Here is a 22,270-nt window from a genome sequence, read left to right as displayed (position 1 = left end):
GGGTAACCTTGAGGGGAACAGGAGGGGAGGAGGACCCGGTCCTGACGTCACAGCGCTGCAGGCCACACACTTCCAGACTCTACTCTACAGGAGAGAATGAACCCGCAGGTGTTCTTACGATTGTTATTTTGGGTTTTCTGTTAGAGCCTAGGCTGTAGCCGCACAACCTCCGTGATGCCCTGTCCCCCCCACAGCGCGTGTCAATGAGCCAGCCAGGCTCAGGGAATCAGATTAAACAAGCCCCAGGTGCCAGAGGGGATGTGTCCATGCACACGTCTGCTTACAAAAGGCTTCCTGAAAACTGACCTCTGAAGCAGGCCTGGGGGCTGTGCCTGTAACCCTGGCCACCAGGGAGGCCGAGGCAAGAGAACCCCAAATTCAGGGCCAGTCTGGTCACCTTAGCGAGATCCTGTCTCAACAGCAACAAAGAGCTCAACTGTGAAAGAGGCTGCCGGGTTCCCAAAGTCCAGCGACCCAGCTGTTCAGAAACACAGGGGGTGGCTACGCCGTCTTCTCACCCTCTTACTTACCACCTCAACGAGCGTGTAGGAGGTTACTCACAGGAGGGAAAGGGGACTGGGGAGAACCCGCTGTCTGACACCAGCAGGGCCGACGCTGAGGCGCACTAGAAATAAAACTGCTGCTTACTTTCTGTCTGGTTTCCGAATTGCTTTTTCCTGGTGAAAAGGTGCCAGGCTTGGCAGCTTTCTAAAAATTTAAATTCGAAGCAACAAATGTTGGTTGAGCATTGCCTATTCATCAAAGAACAGCCAGGCTAGGGAAAATGGGTCTAACACAGGGATGCTAGAATTACTCAGAATGCCAACAGCAGCTGCTGCTAAGAAAGCATCAGAACACAGGCAGACAAAGTACTGGGCACTGTTCTCAAGGTTGACAGCTCTTAACTCTGGGTCTTCACAGAAACCTCAGAAGAGGGACACTGTTATTCCATACATGACAGAAATGCGGCACAGAGAGGGCGGGCAATTTTTTTCAAGATCAAACAGCCAAGATGAGCCAGGATTCCAGTTTAGCAGGCCGAGCTCCAAGACCCACTCTCTCCACGCCTGTTGTCTCTGAAGAGAGAAGGAAGCTCCACCACAAGAGACTCGAACACTGTCCCCTAAACCTCGGTCACTCACCGCCATTTTCCTGGGCTTCCCTGGGCTTGCTCAGTCTTTGTCTTTCACACTGAAGTCCTATCTTTACTTGTAGCAAGTGATGTCCGAGGATCCTTTACCACCACTGCCTCACTAGGAAACCAGGACCACCTGCTGCAAACCAAAGATGTGCACAAATGCACCATAGATACAGGGGCTCCTAAAATAAGTCTGAATGCTAAAAATGCTCATTAAGCAACCAAAACATCATCACCTCCCTGCCTGGCAGGGGCCAGGCAGAACAGCGGGGTGAATGCAAAGCACCTCAGAGAAGGTGCTGGCTGGGAGCAGAACCAGGGTTGGGAGCCAGGGTGGGAAGCTGCAGGTCCCAGAGGTCGGATCAAGGACAGGACGGGCGAGGAACCCGCCTGGGCCAGAGCCACACACACAGGCGGGGCTCAGCACACCTCGGCTGAAGGACCCGAGAAGATCTGCTGACGCCACGGGGTGGGAGGTGCCAGGGCTCAAACCCAGGTCCCCCTGTGTGCCAGACAAAGGCTGTGCCACTGAGCCAGCACACACCCAGCCCAGCCCACACCTCTTCACCACAAGAAGACAAAGCCCATGCCCTCCGTGGCTGGGGGAAGGAGGGTAGAAAGAAAGAAACTCCGCCAGCATACGACAACCTGATGGATTTGCCAGAAATGAGAAGGGGCGTTAGCTCAGGCGTCCCTCCTGACTGGCTCCCTGCCGCAGGTGCGCCTGCAGGGGACAGCAGCACGTTGATTCAGCCGGCTCTCCCGGGAGAAACCTTGGTCTGCAGCCTCCCCGTCCGTGTGGTATAAACACCGCCACAGCAGCTGCTCCCAGCTACCCCAAGACGTCCCTGTAGGTGGATTCAGGCTGAGGTGTGCAGTGTCCCATTCCCACCACGCAGAGACCATGGACCCAGACGGCCCTGGGAGCACCTCCGCTCCTGCCGGGAAAAGCCACACTCCCAGGTACCACAGACATGGCAAACGTTGCGCCCCCCCAAGTCACCTGGGCCCGGCGCTGGCTCCTCACCCCCGAGGAGCTCACACCTCTTCCTGACTCCCAAGCAAATACATCTTCCAGTCTAGTGGGGAGGAAGCCAGAGCCCAGGCACCCTGTGTCCCGGGTCCCACGGCCTGAAGGAAGGCCTGGCTCAGACTTGGCTTCTGGCAGGGCCGCAGAGGAGGCGCTGCACAGCGCATGGGTGTGAGCGTTCGTGAGCGCCCGGTGGCGTGTGGCGGGTGCCGAGAGTCATCCATCACCCTTTCGCTGAAAAGTGGGGACACAAACAACAAAAGCCCGGCGGCCTCACTTAACAAGAACCGAACACAAAGGCCCAGAGAAAGCCCTTCCTCTCCCCGTTTCCCTTTTCCGGCCCAGAGCTGCCACCAGGCCAAGATAAGAGGCCGTGGCACATGGATGGGTTCAAAGAGTTGTCACAGCCCCAGCCCAACGAGCCAGCGCCGGTGGCCACTTGGAAGAGGGTTCAGGCTCACGCAATGCAGGGAGGAAGTGCCGCCTGTCAAGAGGGTGATGAAATGCTCCGAGTGGGCTGCTCTCCTTTCAACTGCGTCCAAGACAGCGACCGGTGGTCAAGGGCGAGCGTGCGGCTTTCATGTCGCCCGAGGGGCCCCGTGGGTCCCCGTGCGTTGGAGTTCACAGCTCCGGTGTGGGGGAACAGAGAACGAGGACTGTGCCCCAGCCAGGCTGCAAAGGCACCACACCATCCGGCCCTGCCTCGCCACGGGGACACCAACAGGGAGATTCCCAAACAGCGGAACCCTCTGGTTTAGAGGGGCTGCCGGGGGAGCACGGGCCCCATGCTGCGCCAGCAGGTGGTAAGGACTCAACAAATGGTGCCCTGCACTTCAGCAGCTCCCGCGGGCAGCTGTGCCTGTGAAATGAGAGCTGGTGCTATCACCCCTGGGCGATGGGAGATGGGCGCTCCCGTCCTCTGGGTGAGGCAGCCTCTCGTACCGCCCACCGCGTGCACACCTCACTGAGCAGGGCCAGAAGGCAGCCAGCACCTCCCACTGAGGCTAAGGTGGCGGCCTCCTGGCCCAGCACCATCGGCATCAGGAAACCAGGCCGGGCCCTTCCCCGAGCACCAGGCAGCTCGCTCCACGCCCAACTCCTCAGCCACACTGGCCTCGGCCCTGGGCCCAGGAGGCTGTTGCCCCAAAGGCTGCACTGGCCTTCAGTGTCCTCAGACCTGAGGTTCCCCAGTCCCACCTCCACACCCCCATCCACACTAGGGACAACCGTGGACACCCTCGCAGGCTGCGGGCAGGATGGGGTGACACACACGAGGCACAGCATGCTCAGCACAGAGGCCGCACACACAGGGGCTCCGTGGGTGTCATCAGGCGCCAGCAGCCCCACTGACTTCAACCTCATGCTTCATGCGGCTTCGAACCTTCCAGGTGGCTGCACAAGTCATCGTGTCACGGGCACAGAAGTCAGGCTCGCTGCCCTCTTCCTCCCCCATACTGCGCCCCACTTGAGCTCAGAGAGACCAAGTGAGCAGCCCAAGGCTGCCAGCCTCAAAGAGCCCGCCCTGGAGTTACTCCCAAGGGGTCCAGGGCACTGCCTGCTTTCTGCCAGTCCTGCTTCCTCCTTAGCTTTTTTTTTCCTTTCAAGGGGAAGCTGCCTGCGTCAGTGACTCGGTATGCCTTGCTCTGGAGAAGTCTGGCCCTCTCCTCACCTCTACACGAAGCCCCAAGCCTGTTCCCGTGTACGCAGTCTCCCCCAGCCAGCAGGCAACAGAGGCTCCTTCCCTGTGAGCAGTGAGGGGCAGGGAGGCGACAGGCTGGGGAGCTGCGGCCCGCACGACAGAGAGCTTTCTGATGGAACGTGAAATGGCCTTTGTTGTAAGAGGAGAAAGCGCGCTCTAACTCCTCGGGATGAGCTAGCCCAGGTCCGGCTCCGGGCTCAGACGCTGGTGCTCTCGGTGAATGGAGAAAGATCTCTACTAAGTCACTGGTCACGTGCTGTCCTGACCATGGCAACCGTGGGTCCCCACTCCCGAGAGTCCTGCACTTCGTCACCCGTCACCGGACAGCATGCCACCCATTTCTGGGGACAGAAGCCCTGCTGGCCCCAAGCCTCTCTTAAAGGAATGTGACCACCGCAGTCATCCTAAAAGTAAAAGGGGAAAAAGCCAGTACAGCTTCTCCATGATTTAAAGAACAGAAAGTGGCAAATTCACAGTGCTGCCCACACGCAGAAGCACACACATATCTCCTCTCCTACTGGGGTCCGTCTGACCAGTTTTGAACCAGGGTTTTCTTTGTGGGTGGCAGGATGCAAATAAACACGACAGCCCTCGTTGAGGGCAAGCACAGCATCCGGAAGGGCAGCAGAAACCCAGCTCGCTCCCCCTTCCGAGTGCACGGAGCTGGGATCTGTGCACCTCTGAGTTTGAAGATAGCACGAGAGCATCGCCCTTGGCCCTGCGAGGCGCAGGGAGCTCAAATCACACCGGCACGGGATGCCACGCGGCCCACTCTCCTGCTTTTTCACCACAGAAAGGCATGCGACAGAACAGACCCTGACTCCACAAAAAGGACAGCGGTGACACAGAGCTGGGAGGGTCTTTTCTATACCAAGACGAAGCCTTCAGGCAGCCACTTGGACATCAAAGGCAGGAGATCCAAGTGTCTTTTCAGAGTACTTCCCAGGGCAGGCTGCAAGCCCCGCCCAGCTCCCCAACAAGGTCCCCCCAGTGTGGGATGTGAGGGAGCAAACGTGGCCCTGCTGGTGCCAGGGGACCTGAAGGGCCTCAGTCAGGCCACAGGGAGGTCCCAGAACTGATCCCGTCCCATCTGCTCGGAATGCACCGTGGGATGAGCTATTAGACCCATCCAGGAGTCAGGAACGCGGGTCTGCGGGGCCCTGCTGAGAGCCTGGGTGGGTCAGACCCATCTGTGGGTGAACTCGGCCCTTGAGCACTCCAGTGCCCCCACACACACCTGCCAGGCCACTAACACGTCCCCCCTCCTCCAAATCCAAGTCCCACTCAAACCCTCACCACTGCCTCCGCTATACCCATACCCCTCTATTCTAGCTTCATCTCTGTACACAAATAAGGATTACTTGCACTGAATCCATTACAGTCATCAGCTCTTTTTTTGAGTGGCATCACCACATTTTATAGGCACACAGAGGCACATAGGAGTTGCAGCATCTCCTAGGTTTCGAACGCAGATCATCTGACTCCATTCCCTCTGCTACAGATCTCTCTGCTAAAACTGCCCCACCATGACCTCATTTTTTTCTCTCTCCAGCAACCTGAGAGCTCCCTGAAGGCCATGTCTGGTGTCATCTCTCCCTCTCTCCCAGGTTCATAGCTGACAATCAGTAAATGCTTGTTGAGTGACTGAGTGAACGCTGCTGTGTAACTGAGCCTCCAGAGTAAGAAGGCCACAGAGAACAAGAAGCGGACAGAATCTGCTCTGCTCTCAACAGCTAGGTTCTGGGAGGACTTCCAGAGAGGACGCAGAGCCTCCACTGTGAAACAGCACTAGCACCCCAGACTGGCAGGGAATGGGGCTGCCCCGACACCAGACTCGTGCTTGCGTCCCTGCCCAGCCACAACTTCCCAAAGCCAGCTTCTCCCCGCGGCTGCACTTCCCCAGGCCACCCCCTGTCCCCGGAGAGGGCACTGTACATCTGCTGGACACCCCCAGAACCCAGGACCGAGGTCGGGAGCACGCAGGCGATACCGTCTGCTCCCCTGTCGAGAAGAAGGGAAAATCCACTCCAAAATCAAGGCAGAAAGAGGAACCAGGTACACGGAGGGAGCACACACACGAGAGAAGCTCCTCCGAACACACTCCCGAGCTGTTCCGCAGCCACTGCACTTCCCAGCGGGGTCCCACCTCCACAGGGCCTCGGGTCCCCAAGACGCCGAGGTGGGAAGCTCTGGCCAGCGCTAGGGCACCTTCCCCAGGCCACCTGCACGCAAGCTCCCCACAGGCCTTCGCTGCGCTCCGTCTCTCCGGTCAGCGCAGGCCTGCTCTGCTCAGGGAGGGCAACAGCGAGGACCGGGCGGGGTCCCTGGGACAGGAAGGGGATGGGCGGCGGGGAGGCTCGCTGGCTGGGCCCACAATGGACAAGCCCGCCACTTGTTCAGAGGCGAGCCCGGGACCCCCGATCCCAGCACAGCCCTAAAAGCATCAGTTCAAAGTTAAAGTTAGACACACGCAAAGCTGAAGCCTCCCGGGGAACTCAGAACTCAAAAACAATACTCTCTTTGACTGAAAACCACAAGGGAACACCCACAGCATACTTCTTGATTAAAAAAGGAAAGTGAAAAATAAGGGTTTTTCTCCTCCTCCTTCTTAATCATTATAAAACGAATTTGTGCCTCCTCCGTGTCACGGCTGCTGTTGGCCTCGGGTGAGCCCAAGGCATACTGGCCTCAGAAAGGAGGGGCAGAGGAAGCTTGGCTGTGTCCTCGGAGACAGCCACTGTCACTTCCTTCCTCTGCTTCGCTCTGCACAGGAAGCCATCGAGAGGCCGCCTGGTCAGCTGGGCCAGGCCCCATGCATCCGAGATGCTGAGGCCAATCCGGGCAACGGCGACCCTGATGGATCATTACTCACACAAGGGACTAAGTGCCTGGCCCTGTGCTCAGGACAGGAGGGAGCAAGGATGGAGGGTGAGGAGGAGAGGAGGGAGATGGGTGAGGAGGAGAGGAGCCCATGGGTAGATGGATAGAGGGAAGGAAAGAGAAGAAGTGGGAGGGAAGGAGGGAACAAAGGAAAACATATCAGGCCATAAAAGAAAAGAACACACATGTAGAAGAACAGAGGATAGCCATTCCAATAGAAGAATCGGGGTGCTGTCAGGAGGTAACAACTGAACAATGCAGAGAAAGGAGCCATGTGGTAATGTGAGAGACCTGAGTAGCAAGTGCAAAGGCCCTGAGGCAGGAGCCCATCTCAAGTATGTGATGGCCACAGGGGCAGGCAAGGACCAAATGACACAGAGGCCTTTGAAGAGCACACAGAGGGTTCTGAGCAGAGATTGGTGTGAATTAAGCTACACTGTGAAGATTCCTCCAGCAGCTGTAAAGGGAGCAGACTGGACAAGAGGCCTAAGAGAAGGAGGGAAATCGGTTGAGGGGCTGTAGGTGTCGCCCAGCCACGGGATGACAACAGCCTGGCCACGGGGGCAGAGCCAAAGTGGCAAGAAATTCGGGACGCAGTGGCCACAAAGCGCAGTCTCTCTCCCTGCGGGCGTGGAGCCGTGACAGACGCCCACGGGTCAGGGGGATGCGGGAGGAATTTACAAGGGACAGAGAAGCGGCCAAGCGGGAGAAAGGGGCTCGCAGCCTGAGAGGTGCCATCTGCCGGGTCCTCACGGCGGGTGAGCTCACATTTCCTGGGCCTCCATTTTCTTCTCTTGTAAAATTGTTCTTTTTAAAACTATTTCCTGACGCATAGTAAATGTATGTATTTCCGGCACACAGTGTGACATTTCAGCACTTGTATACGACACGCGATGACAGGGTCGGGGTCACCAGGTATCCACGCCCTCCGACTTACATCCCATCTCCCTCCGGGGAACCTTCAAAGTCCTCTCTCCTCGCCATTCTGACATAAGGGCTCAGTTTCCTCCTTGGGAGACATCAGGGCTGAGACGGGTTGGTGTTTAGACGCCATTCAGCTCATTATCCATGCTCAAAAACTAACGCACGCCACACCCGGCTCCTAGCAATCTGGGGAGGCTGCGCCGATTTGTAATTTATAGCATTTGAACCTCCGCAAGGTCACCTGCACCTGATGGCAACCGTTCCTGACCAAGCACAGTGAGCAGGCACGTGTACCGCTCAGCTGGGTGATTTCGGGGTCTCCTTCTAGCTCAATCTTCATCCCAAATTCGAAAAAAAGAGAAAGAACACCAACGTCAGGGTCAAGTTCAAGTCTCCTGGATGAACTGGCCCTGGTGCTGTCCCAGAAGGGAGGGGGAGGTCGGAAGTCCCGCCCCCAGTGGGCGGGGTCTAACGCGGCCCTTCCGCGGGCCCCTCCCGGGGAGCGCAGGCAGCAGGAGCTCCCAGAGCGCTTTGGGCAGAAAGAAGCAGCCTTGGGTGAGATCGCGGAGCAGGACGCAGGCTGCGGAGGGAGCCCTGGGGCGCGGAGGAGAAAGCAGAGAAAACCCATCAGGGAGAAGGAACCGCAGGGTGCAGGGTGCCTGTAGTTCGGCAGGAGCCAGCTCTCCATATCAAGAGTCAAAAACTCCCACGCCTGTGAAGGGACAGGCAGGTCTTACATTGAAGCTCAGCAGTCGAGCCCAAGACAGGGGCATTCATTAAGTCCATAACCTGAAGACATCCAAACGCAGTATTTTCCTTTTTCTCTTTTTAATGATTACACTGCCAGTGGCACTGCCAGCTTGTCTCACACTTTAGTGCAGATTAGCAAAAGCCATCTCTCCCTCTGTACCTTGAGCGGGTATGCGTGAATGTGAATGTACCCACGTGACATGAAAAGCAGTGCACAGGAGCACTTCCAGGGCTATTGGAGGCCTCTCGCTATATCCCACAGTCCTATCAAAGGGACTTAAATGTCAGCAAAGCTCACATGGGAAACCAAAAACCACGTTCACTGTCAACACAACTACAAATTGGACCTGTCGGGCTCCGACCCCCCATGATGGACATCAAGGAAGCTTCTGCCTCAGGACCTGTGCACTGGCTACTCCCCATGCCTAGAACACTTTCCCCCAAGATAATGACACAGCTTACTCCCTCACTGCACTCAAAATTCTGCTTAAATGTCACCTCTTTGAGAAGGTCTATAAATAGCATGCTCACCACCCCACAGTCCCCTTCCTGCCTTCTTCTTACTGCTTTTCTACCACCCCGCAGAATGCAGATTTATTTATTACATGTCTCCCTCCTGCAGTATGCCAGCTCTGCAGGCCACACAGGCTGCATCCAAAGGACTCACACTACTGTAGCTGTACAAAAGCTGCCACGGACAACAGGTAACTAAATGACGTGGCTGTGTGCCAATAAAGCTTTACTTAGAAAGGAAGTGGTGGCTGGACTCGGCTGCACAAGTGGATGACTCTGACTCAGGATGCTGCAGCAGGGCCCGAGCTGCTGCATTTTTAACTCATTCCCAGGCACGTCCGTGCTACCGATTTGCAGGATGGGAGTATCCAGCACAGGTCCGGGCAGATGGCAAAGGGATAAACAATGCCTGCTGAATTAAAAGGAGATGCCAGGAAACCCACTCCTGGTCCTGCACAAACTGGCCTGGCTACATCTCAGCTGCACACCACGCCTTTACCTGTACCACACAGTGCTCAGGCCTCACCTGTGCTGCCTCACCTTCCAATGGACAGCAGGACAGGTACCACACAGTGCTCAGGCCTCACCTGTGCTGCCTCACCTTCCAATGGACAGCAGGACAGGTAGACAGATGTGTGCTAGAGCAAGTGTGTACAGGACCAGGTGAATTCACGGTCTAACAGTTCCCCGATGCAGGTTCACAGGGTTCCGAGACACAGGAACCGTCATGTAGTAAAAACGCAATGGGAAGAGGGGCTGCACCCAGCAGGAACCGAAGCTGCGTGGCTAAAGGTCTCCTTGGTGACACAAACAAGGCTGAGAAGATCAGTTCAGCTTTGCTACACTCCCGTGATGAAAGCCAAAGTGCAACGCCTTTTCACGTTCTACGGCGGAGCTGCCCTGATCATTCACTGGGAACTGAAGGTGTACTGGGCACCTGGCCAAGCCCTTCACAAACCGTGACGCTGACGAGGGTGGCGACAAGAGCCATGAGCACAAGCACACAGAGCCCCTGAAAGGACGCTGGAGAAATGGGCAGTGCGGGGGCCGCAGGCAGACCTGGCCCTGTTGCAGCTTACACTTCTCAAATCCTGCACTGCATCCATACATTTCCTCCCCCAAGATTAATTTACGAAAGGAACCAGGGCAATGTGCGCTTAGTACTGCCCTGAGGGGCGCTCACACGTGTATCTCATGGACTCCCGGAAAAATTCTAAGAGGCGTAAGGTCCACTCCAACCCACTGCTGGGGAAATGGAGGCTCCAGGAGGTCAGACCCGCCTCTCTCAAGCTCCTGCAGCCAACAGGGCATGAGCTGGGCCCGAAGCTGGGTCAGAACACAGGTCTGACCTTCCGCTGGCACTGGGGAGCCGAGCGCAGGCCCACGGCCTTCCCGGGTCCTGCTCTCGCCCTGGCTCCCCTGGGCGCATCCACAGGGTGCTGTACCCAGGGAGGCTGCACCCGCCCTCAGGGCCACGATTGCTATCTCCACCTGGCCACCAAGAAGGCAGCCAGCTGGGTGGGGAGGGACAGTCTCAGTGACCTGACAAGCACACAGATGTGACGTCTGACCGGACTGAATTTATTTTCTGAACTCTTCAAACATACTTAAGCATCAGTGAGAGCCGCTGGGAGCCACTTGGAAAATTATCTCAGGGTCATCAGTGATTTCTGTTTCTCTTTGCGGCCTCAAAAGTGTGAGACCACCTGGGTTCAGTTCGTGGTTCACCCACTTCTGGTGCGACCGTAGCAAGTTACCGACCGTAGGCAAGTTACCGACCTCTGTATCTCAAAGTCCTGCCCACAGGTATCGGAGGAAATGTGCCCATTCACACACAGCAAGCCCTCACAGCCACGCCCAATCTTACTTGACAGCGCTCTTTTTCCCCTTGAAGCCATCAAAATCACCTAGCAGGGCTGGATGATGGCAGAGGATAGAAGATAGGGCCAGAGCGTGCAACACAAGACATAAAGGCTGAAAGCAAAAACAAGCAGCTCCCTCCAGGTAACGAAGCCTGCTTTTTTAGTACCTTTATATCTCCCAGCATTTTTCTTGAGTTTAACAAGGGAAAATAAATCAACTAAAATGCAGGGAGTACAGATACATGTGTGTCTAGACACATGCGACATACGTACATATATACATGTGTGTGTGTTTATACATGGAGCATGTCTAATGTACATGTATGTTTACATCTGTGTGCATGCGGATGTTTGCACCCAGGTCCAAGCGCTGAGAAGCGGCTCTCTAAGCGGCAGCTCCAGCAGCACCTAGCGCGGGGAAAGGGGAGGCCAGCACCAGTGTCGTCTAACTCCCGTCCACCCCAGGTCATCACCCAGTGAGAAAGCGGGACTTCCCAGCGACAGCTGCTGCTGCAGACCCTTTTCTTTTACTCTAACAGGATGTTCATAGTTTAGAAGAAAAACCGTAACGAGGCACATCCTGCTGTAAGCACTTCACCTGCTAACCCACCCCTCTGAAGAGCGGTGGGACCCAGGAAAGGCACTGGGATTCTCTGGGCCTTGTTTCCTCATCTGTACCTGGGTTTAACAAGAGCACGGCCACCTCCGGAAGCTGGCACCCAGCAGCAGGGTCAGCATGCTGGTCACGAGTGATGGCGTGCTCCTGGGGACATCCCTGAGCCTCGTTTCCTTGTTCCCAGAGCAGGAGCCCACCTGAGCTGCCCAACGTGCCATGCTGTTCACACGCTAAGCTCCATAAACAGACGTGACCATGGCCAGAGCTGGCCGTGTCTTCCAGAGGCGGAGAATGAACGGCTCTGACACCCACGCTGTCCCAGGATGCACAGAGCAGGGCCGCATGAGAGGCCACCGGCTCCGCTTCCTTCCCACCCCACTCCAGTGTCCACTTAATGGCTCTGTTGTCAAGGGCGCTGGCATCCTGTGAGGTGGTTTGGAGTCTCATTCATGGCCCCAAATTAGAAACGCTGCCTGTTCAATGAAGCGCTCTTGGCCCCACACCCCAGCCCACAGCGCCCCCGGAAGGGCGGCCGGGCCAGCTGAGGACGTGGGAGCGCCTCACACACGCCATGACCTGCAGGAGTCAGAGCGAGATGGCGAGGGCCGCGGGGCGTGGGCACAGCCTCCTCTCTCGCGCATGCTGCGGCTGACAGGTGTGTGAAGACCCACCTCCGCCTCCGCCTCCGCCTCCGCCTCCGCCTCCGCCTCCGGCAGGCGCCTCCTTCCCTTTGCCTTTGCCATTTGGAGGCATCAGGGGGAAGGCAGAATCCGAGCGCCCAGCTCTGGGTCCCCTGGCCAAGTCACCTGGCCAACCCGGCGTGCTACAGAGGAGCCTGTCCTGAGCCCGTCCGGTCTCAGCCCACGTCAGCCCCCTGGCAGGAGCCCCCAAGTGCCCAGACACCGACCGTGTGCCCAGGCTCAGACGCCCAACCAAGGGATAGGTGAGGGGAGGGTGCGCGGCCAGAAGCGAAAGCCACGGTCAGGGCTGCTTCCTGGTCCCTGATGCTGGTAAGTTATGTGCCCTTCCGGTGCCTCTCTACCAATGTGAAAAGGGAGCAGCAAGAGCCCAGAGGCCCCGAGTGGTTACAAGGATGAAAGAGGAGCACGCAGGCGACACAGTGTGTAAACAAATGACCTCCTGTGTGTTCCCCGTGGCCTAGATCTGATGAATGCAAACAGAGACAGCCAAGCAGCCACAGGGAGTTGATCTCAGGCCCACAGAGCCCAAAGGGACCCAGATCTGTGTATCGGCTGCCACATTTCTCAGCAGAAAAGCAATGGCTTAAGGGCCTGCTCAGTGCCCGTGGTCCCTGAGGGTAACTGCTGCTTAGCATCCTGACTACTTTTGGTTTTTTTTTTGGTAGTCCTAAGAACTGAGCCCAGAACCTCAGATCCGCTAGGCAAGTCCTCTACTAGTGAGATACATCGATACATACCCAGCCCTTTCCATTTCTTTTGATTTTGAGACAGGATCTCACTAAGTTGGCCAGACTGGCCTAGAACCTGAGATCCTCCTGCCTCAGCCTTTCAGGTAGCTGGATTACAGAATTGCACCACCACACCTACCACCCCAACTGCTTTCAGCGAAACGAAAGTCAAAGATCTTCATGTTGTGACTGCAGATACGGTGGCCCCGTGGGCGCCTGGACCTACAGAGCTCCGGAGCCCAGGAGGCCAGCAATGCCTACTCCCCCAGGGAGACCCGTCAGCAGAGAGGCTGCTGCCTTCTGACTGTAAGCCCCAACCAAGCCTGGCCGCCACCAGCGAGGGCTGCCACCCGTGCACTGCCTCACTGCTCCGTGCCCCAGTTTCCTTGTGTGTAACATGAGTGTAGTAATTCTACCGCCTGCACCCCACGGCGTGGCTGCGGGGACAAACTAGGTCACTCTAGGGTCAGCACGGTGAACAACAAGGGCAGGGTACAGGAACCGGACTGAGGGGCAGTGTGGAGTCTCCCGTGTGCTCTCACCGGCCTCTGGCTCGATCTCAGGCCTGCGTGTCTTTGGGAAAGAACTGTCTCTCCACACTGCAAGTTTCAGGTTTGTGCTGCTGTCTGGAGGAAATCTTGGACAGAGGCTCGTCCAAGACACCGCCTCCTCCGACATGGAGCCGGGCCCAAGGCAGCTCGCCCCAGCAGCCCCGGCCAACACCTGTGTTCTCCCCCTTGGCTCTGAGACTTTGGAGAGGACCCTGCCCCAGCAGGGACCCCTGGGGCACAGTCCCCTCATCCAGGAAAGGCCCACAGCCTGCTGCCCCCACACTGCACCCGCCCTACCCGCCCCTCTGCCTCCCCCCAGTCCAGGACCACATCCGGCCGGGCTCTCTCCCCGAGGCCCCTCACCACCCACCCTCACCTCCTTCCCTTGGCAGCGTGGCCTCCTCAGGGAGCCCGAGCTGACCGCTCCCTTTACTCTCGTCCTGGCCGCTTCCCCCACAGGACTTATCGCCTCCCAGCACACGGCTGAACTGTCGCATCATTAGCTGTATCCCTTCTCTCCCCCAGCCAGAACGTCGGCTCCCCTGGGCAGGGAGTTCTGTATGTCCACCCCCTGCCATGTTCCAGTGCCCGGCGCAGGGTAGGCGCTTGGATGAGATTCTGAACACGGGAAGGAGCAGAGGCCCCCAGCCACAGCAGGACACCACCACCTCCTCCAACCTCTCCCCAGGCCTGAGCCTTCTCTCCCTGTCAGAAAGGTCCTTTGAACCAAGGCAGCGGCCCTGATCAAGACAAATGAGCATCCGCAGGACCAGCTTCCTGTCGCGTGTCTGACAGAGAAGAGGGGAGGGCTCGCCAAGCACAAGACGTTATCAGTCTGACAGAAGCCAGCCGGCGCGGCTAGCTGTCAAGGGCGAAGGGCACCGCGCACCGTTAAGCTCCAGCTTTGCCTGGGGAGGAGAAAATGCAGCTGGCTTCTTTCAGCCCCTTCCTAGATACCGTTTAAAGGGATTCACAGGTAGCACAAAGGCTAAATGACCAGCAGTAACCTGGACAGGCGCACGTGGGTCCCACTTCTTCTGCAAAGCTCATCGCTGCTGCCAGGCAATGGCAAACAGACTCCGACCCGGCGAGGAAATTCCTCCTAAAGGAGCCTCCCGAGTTTTCCTCCATAGTCTCAACCTCTGAAAGAATCTAGATCATTGTTCTTGGAGGCAAGAGCCACAGCCCGGCGTTGTCTTTGACCATTCCCTCATCAATAGGACGGCCTGCCGATGGTTCTTTCAGCTGAAAACATGTTCTGGCGAGTGGCAGAGCCCTGGCAAGAGGACAGGTGAGGGATGCGGCAAGGGCTCCTCCCCAGGAACCGGAAGAGGCCAGGAAAGGACACAGCCACTGCGCCCGGGGAGCCGCGGAAACATTCGAAGCCCCTCTCTGCCAAGCGGCTTTGAATGAGGGGTAGCCTGCTTCGCCCCGCCCCAAAGGGGAACCCAGGCAGGACGCAGGGCTCCCCAAAAGGCGTGCGGCTGTCCGGGCTGAGTCAAGTGGTCCTTCCAGTGTGACAGCAACACGTGAGTCAGGCAGAGGCGGGTTCCCAGGCTCCTCTGAAGGATCCAGACCTGTTCCATCTCTGGGATTTAGAGCTTTATAGGATTGGCTCCCCGGATCTGGCCGCAGCGTATGAACCTCTGCCTGGACAATTCTTAGAAACCATGCAAATACAACTTCTTTGTCACCTCCTTCCCTGTATGAAAGCTTCAAGTAGCACATTTCTTACTTATTGCCAAGGGCAGGCGCTTGAGGACATTTACCTTGAACCTGATCTACCCCAAAGACTTAGAAATCGGAAATTTCACGTAAAAAATTCATATTCCCAGCTGCCCTCTCAAGCTCCTCAGTCTGAGAGCTGCTACCCGCCCTCCTCCTAGTCCTCAGCACCCCCATCTTTACTTGACACTGACACAGCCCCACAAACTCCGCGCTTTATCCCTAACTCCTCCAAGCCATTTACTGAGCGAAGTCTGACTTAAATCCAACTCATGCTCCTCTTCTACCCTAAAGCCATCCCTGCCTTCCCCCCAGGCTGGAATAACACTGGGGTCCCTTCTCCTTGGTTTTTGAGGCCTGCATACCCTGGGCCTGCCAACCATTATCACCTCTGAGCTGAACTCCAATGACTCTGGCCCCTGTAGTCCTGCCTCAGGGCCTTTGCATGTGCTGTGTTCCATGCACTGAACCCTCTCCCACTGTCACCCATACACAGGAGTAAGAGACAGAGAAAGAGAAGACACTATCCACCTCTGCTGGCTCCATTACTGGCCTCAGTGGCAAGTCACCTCCTTGGCAAGACTCTCCCTCTAAAGTAAAATTTCCAAGTACCACTTCCTGGCGTGGTTGATTTTGTTGGGGTATCTACCCTGACTTATGGATCCACTAGATGGCCCCCTAAGCAGGCAAAACGTCTAATCTTGGGGGACTCCCTGCCCCACCTCCATGTCCACCTCCTTTCCAAGCTATCACACCAAGCAAAGTGCCAGGTCCTCCACAAAACCCTGGGCAAGGGGCTGGGTCAGGAGATCCAAACGCATTTAGGGTTTGGAACAAACCTTCTTCCTAAGACCAAGTGATATTCAGAAAAGAACAGAACCAAAAAAACCCCAGCTGAGCCTGGCACACATGGACGCTTTTGACTTTTACCTGTAAGGAGAGCGAAAGACGTCCCGTGCTTGGCTCCTTGTATAAGGAGGAGCCTGAAACCACCAGGCTCTCAAACAACTGAAACTCTGTAGTGCGGCAAATACAAAGGAGAGGCGGACCGAGCAGCAGCGAAGGGAAGGAGCCGGGCGCCAGACAGGCATGGACGTGGAGGCCCTGGAGGAGTGGCTGGGCTGCCCTTCGGGGGACAACACGGGCAGCCCCCGCATTTCAGGTGGGGTTCTTCACCCTCTTAAGCAGCGGTCACTGAAGGGCCCTCTCACTTCCAGAGAGAGTTTCTTTTTTTTTCTTGTTTCTCTTTTTTCTCTTCTCTTGCGGTACTGAGGTTTGAATCCAGAGCCTCTGAACCAAGCTACAACCCTAGCTCTTTTCTATTTCAAATTCTGAGTCAAGGTCTCCCTCATTTGTCCAGGCTGGGCTCGGCCTTGCAATGCCCTTGCCTCAGCCTCCCAGAGTGCTGGGATGATGGACATGTACCCACCCCCCACCCCCGCTCAGAGGTTAATCGACTTCCCAAACCAAAAATCGGAGGGCTGGGGATTCAGCTCAGTGGCTCCACCGCCTGCTTTGCAAGCTCAAGGTCCTGAGTTCGACCCCCAGTACCAAAAACCAAACCAAAAATCGGGGATCAGCGTCTTTCATTTTGAAGGAACAGCCTATGAAATGATTTCCCATCTTCCGACTCAGCATCGTTTGACTACAAACTGCTAAAGCATACATTGGGTTTTCAAAGCTGCAGGCCAGGGCAGGACTGGGTCCTTGAGCGTCCATCAGGAGCAGCTGGAAGCACCCTTCGGACCGGCCCAGCCCGTTCCCTGGAAGAGCCCTGCTTTGTACCTCAGCGCTTCTCCTGGCTGCGTGATCCAGACCGCTCTCCACCTCCGTACCTGCTTCTATTTCTGTGCTGCTGCCCACACCTCGTCTCTCCCCAGCCACGGCCAGCTAGGGTCCCCCGAGAAGCAGCAGTGGCACCAGTGAGCTGCTGACCGGCCTTGAACCGGAACAGCCCGTGAACCTGGGAGAGGGAGCGGTGTCTTCCACGTGGACCGGAAAGGCCATGCAGCAGGTAGAGCTCCCGGAGCAGAGCCCGCTGCACCCTGAACGGCTAGGCCAGAAGTTCTGTGAGCTCCCCTTGATCCAACCATGGCCTGCCTCTTACCACTCTTGGGAGGATCAAATCAGTGAACACGAGCTCAGCACTGGGGACAGGGTCCCACCTGCAATAAACGCTCACTACGTGTTTATTATGATCTTGCTAAAACATGGGGTCACGAGGGTGAGACTTTCCGGCTGTGCTGTTCTTGTGATATCCTAGCATCTCGCACCGGGCCTGGTCCATAGTAAGTGCTCAATAAACATTTGTTTAAATGATAATACACAGCCTGAAAAGGACAGAGATTTCAGAAAGAGCCTCTTCACTCCTCTCTCTGACTTAGCTCTTACCTGCCCCACAAAGAGCAGTCAGTCTTGCTAGAGGCTGAGACAGGTTCCGTGCCTTTCCTGGTCTTTCACCTGTCCCACCCCTGCACGCTCTGTCCCCTTGCGACTTCTCTTCCCTCTCCCTTTGGCCCTTTATGCCCCAGTTATACGGGCCTTCTTAAGTTCCTAGGATGAGGTCTAGTTCCTTGTGCCCCTGGGCATTTACACATGCTATTCCCACATCGTGCATTCTCAGCCCCAGTCTCCTCCTAAGAGAAATCTTAGCAGATACCCTTCCCCCACTTGCATGAACACTTCGATTTTACACGTCCAAAGCTCCTCACACCTATCCTTCATCCCACCTGCCACAGCTTATAATTCTCCCATTTGTATGATTGATCGCCCTCTCTCCCCGCTAGGAGCTCCATGAAAGAAGCTTCTGATTCCTCCTGGTGTTTCAGCACCACTGTACACAGCATAAACACAGTACGCTCTGAACAAACACGTGCAGAATGAACTGGACGGCTAGACTAAGCAAGGAAAGACTCTTGGGCCCTGACTTCCCAAGTCAGGTATGCTCAGTCTCCTACCCCGGTTCTGTACAGTATCTTAGACCCTCCTGTATAGCCTGGTCTCCTAATCTGCTTTGAATGTGTTTCTCCATTACTTCCGAAAGCTTTGACTCCAACAGTCTCCCAGCAACTTGCAGCCAAGGGAGTCACCTCCTAAAACAGGTCAGGTTGGATCGGCAATGATACAAAGACTTTCCAGGCAAAAAGCATTTCTCAAAGGCTGCAAAGAAGGTGGTAACAGACCAGCCCTCCCACCAAAACAGGACAAAAGTCCACGAAGCCCCTGATGTCAGGCCCTGCACAGCACACAGCATCAGGCTGCCAGCCCTGAGGGAGGACGCCCGTGTTCACCTGGGCCCACTGCCTGGGAATGGATGGTCTCCCCCACCATGTGCAGGGCTGGGGTGGGAGCAGAGCACAGGGGTCCTGCTGAGCTGAGGGCAGAGGATACCAAGCATCCACAAAGCCAGACCTTCCAAATAAGCATGCGCCTTACTGCAAGGCTCCTCCAGTCCTGCCAGGCAGGGCCCACAGCCAGTCCTCAACCAGACCCATACAGAAAGGAGCTTAAGGGTGGAGCTTTATAGTTAGATATGACCTGGGCTCTCCACAAATCCACCCTCGTGAAATAAAATATAAAATGTACCCTGCACAAGTTCAAGGAGATGGGCCCAGTCCCTAGACTGCCCTGAAGGGGAAGAAAACAAAATCCAGTGTCTCTACAATGTTCAAGATAAATTATTATCGCAGTGCCAGAGTCAATAACTACTAGATACACAAAGAAAGAGAAGATGTGACTCACAGTCAAGAAAGGAATCAATGAGCAGAAGCAGATGCTAACGCTGCTGAGGTATCAGATTTAGAAAAAGCCATTTCCAGGATTTGTAAATTCTTAATATTGCCCAGAAGTCTTTAAACAAGATTTATGACCAAGGTCCTTGGGGGGTTGGGGACTGAAGTTTTCATTTCTTTGGACTTTATTCTTCAGGGGGCCCAAGAATCTGCTCCCAGAAGTTCTGGTGGATTAAGCTTTGTATCACAGGATACTCCACTTGAGGAACACACACACACACAAACACGTCACATTAATATAAATGTATTGGAGATTCTGGCCGACCGAGCTGACAGGTGGACACCCGTCAGTAGTTCCTGGTTAACCAGACTATATAATTACAAATAATATTTCACTCTAATTATTTTGGAGAAAAAAAGTATACTTCTCTACTTATTTGGAAAAAAAATACTTCTTAAATTACATCAAAAGCCACAAAGGATACTGAAAAAACAAGAAAATGCTCATCATTGTAAAGCTTTTCAAAATCAGAGTTCAAACTACATGTTCATCTCAGTATCAAGTATATAAGTAAAGAGTAAAAGAGCCATGCTTTGACTAGAAAAAAAGGTAACAGATAATATATCAAATACTAATAACAGTTATTTTTGATAATTTGATTATATGCCAGTTTAATTTTTCTTATTTTCCTGTATTTTCTCAAAGCCTTGTTTTTCCTTGATGGACTGTAATCTGAAACTTAAGATGGTGGCTTTAGAAACCACCTGTGACCACACAAAACTCTGCAAAGTGCTAGCCATTTCATAATCAGAAAGAACAGGGAAGGATCTTGCATGTGAAAATCGTTTTATACTTAGCGAGCTAAAAATAAAACTTTCTTCTCAGGCTTCTGATAGCCAGGTGAGCTTCTGACCCTAACCCAACCTCAAAATACCTCATCCCTCAAAGGAATCAGAGGCTGAGGCACACACCTCAGCCTTCCACGCTACAAGCAGCAGCTCAGAAATGAGCCACCTAGTGATGGGCACAAAACACCAAAGGAGAAGAATCAGGTCATACCTGCACCACAGGGTGGCCTCCCGTTGGAGCTTTGACAGCCCCTCGGCTGCCCTCTGTCTCATAGTGGGCCCGGTGATGTGGCTTGGGCTGTACCTCGATCCGCAGCTCATAGGAGCCCGAATGACTGGAGAGTGGCCACTCAAGTGGAGGGAGGGACGCAGTCACTGGGATGCTGAGGAAGAAAACAAGCTGGTCACACGTACAATAGACCAGAACCAGTCAGCCATTTATGTACAATAACTATAAATGGCCCCTTTTCTGGAAATTGTGTCCAGTGGTCTATGAACAAAATGCTGGATGTTGGGGAGCTTTGTATCGATCAGGCATGACAGGCAGGGCTCTTCTCAAGGCAGACATCCTTTTCTTTGCTTTCTCTTTCATCCTGATGAAGACAAGAAGGCTAGCTTCTCAACACATATGCAGCTGATTTCATTTTGTCAGCTCCACCATGCTTCTGGTTGCTGTCATTGGCTCCTCTGGGAATTGTGAAGAGCAGCACCCCTACCCCTCCAAACACCCACTGGCAAGGATGCTTTTCTTTTCCAGAGAGTTAAGGTGGGACAAGGACTCCTTAGCGCCAATCTGGCAAAACATGTGTCCCTCACTTGCTGTGGGACTTTGAGCAAGAGCTTCATCTCTTTTATTCATAGTTTCTTATAACCACATGGCAAACAGACCAGATGGCATGGGACAGCTATTATAGCTCTTTTATCTATTTCTGATTATCTCATGTAGAAGTGTATTTGGGGGCGAGGTCATTCACAGCCACAGTCCTTACGAACTGGCTCAATAAACGATGGGTCATCTAACCACACAGAGGTCTCTAGTTTGGGCATGGATGAGTCAAATCACTAAGGCCGCCTAATATTAAAAGAAGAGTCAATGTCAGTAACATGACTAGAGTTACACAGTCAAGTTCAAGTCCCAACTCTACCCCCACTGCCCGGGTAACTTTGAGCAAAGGCTTCTGACTCCCCAGGCCTTAGTTTCCTCAATTATCAAACGGAGACACTGAGATCTATAGAGTTTTGTACAAAAGTGCTGGATAGACATTAACTATAATATTTTCCTATAATACATTCTATGTGTCAAGCTGTTTTCTATAGCTTGGCTATGGTATCAGAAGTATATACCCTCGTACCTGTAAGATCTTTGAGGAGATGCCTTAATTTCCATTTTCTTATACACACTCAACACTGCCTAGTGTACAGGAGGAGTCTGACATGTGACTAGGATTACAGTACTGAGGAGCTGGACCAAGGCGTGGAGATCCGTCTAGGCTACTCCTTGCCTCACAGAACACGGAGACGTTTCCTCAAGACGAGGGAGGAAGACACAGTCAAAGCTTCAGCAATGGTCTCTTGACTCCAAGTCCAGGACATCACTCACGACTCCACGGTGCCTCTTAATTTGCTAATTTATTTGAATAAGTCCAAGAAAACCTCACTTGTGAAATCGCTCTGGAACTATCCCTGAGTGAACATTCGCTGGGTGGGTGGGCGCTAGATGTGTAGATGGGTAGGTGGGTACGCAAGTGAATGGGCGGATGAGCAGCTTTTTTGTAAACAAGGCTTGAACACCCACAGCAGCTTTCAAGTCGACTGTGCACGGATTTGAGCCACTCTGCCCTGGTTCTTCACCATGGCAGAAGTCATCTACGCACTGGAGTATTCAGTGCCACTTACCTTAGAGCTCTAAGAAGCTAGCACTGTCAAATGGACTGAGTGAAACAGGGCGAAGCCAGTACCATCCCACTCCTATCATCACGGGAGAGTGGCAGAGGTAGGCAGCAGCACCTCCCTCACCGCCAGAGTCCAACTTAAGCTTACACTATAATCCTACTCAAAACTGTGCCCTCCCTGTGCGAGAGCCCCCATCCCTGCCTTCCAAGCACCCTACCTCCTTTGCCTCCGCTGCCCTGCAGTTTCAGGGTGCTGAAGCACCTTCCCTTCCACCTTGGTGACAGTGCCCAACAGCCTCCAAGTTTCTGCCTGCAGCCAACACGACACCACGTTAAATACTATTTCTATCACGCATGTGAATTGGAATTTTTAAATTCGAAAAACAAGGCAAAAAAAAAAAAAACATCAATCCTGAATTGATAATCTTTTAAATATCAAAAAGTTTAGTGTTGCCAGGTGTGGTGGTGCATGTCTGTAATCCCAGCACTCGGGAGGCTGAGGCAGGAGGATCGCTGTGAGTTTGCGACCAGCCTGGGCTGCATAGTGAGTTCCAGGTCAGTCTCAACTACATAGTGAGACCCTGTCTCAAAAAACAAAACAAAAAAAAAAGTTTAGGGCTGGGGAGATCACTCAGTGGTACAGTGCCTGCCTGGCAAGCACAAGGTCCTGAGTTTGATCCC

General features: G+C 54.5%; 1 protein-coding gene across 1 annotated transcript in view; it reads right to left on the bottom strand.

The window, feature by feature from the left end:
- Nfatc2 (nuclear factor of activated T cells 2) overlaps positions 1 to 22,270 on the bottom strand; it is a 95,236-nt gene that overhangs the window by 69,410 nt on the left and 3,556 nt on the right. The window contains 1 exon segment of the mRNA XM_033767068.1: positions 19,909 to 20,080. Within this exon segment, the coding sequence (XP_033622959.1) occupies positions 19,909 to 20,080 (172 nt within the window).

The sequence above is a fragment of the Fukomys damarensis genome, unplaced genomic scaffold, assembly GCF_012274545.1.
Source record: "Fukomys damarensis isolate Sample0158 unplaced genomic scaffold, DMR_v1.0_HiC HiC_scaffold_22, whole genome shotgun sequence".
Classification (NCBI taxonomy): Eukaryota; Metazoa; Chordata; class Mammalia; order Rodentia; family Bathyergidae; genus Fukomys; species Fukomys damarensis.
Note: the sequence above shows the minus strand (reverse complement) of the source record. Positions and strands in the feature narration are given on the sequence as shown.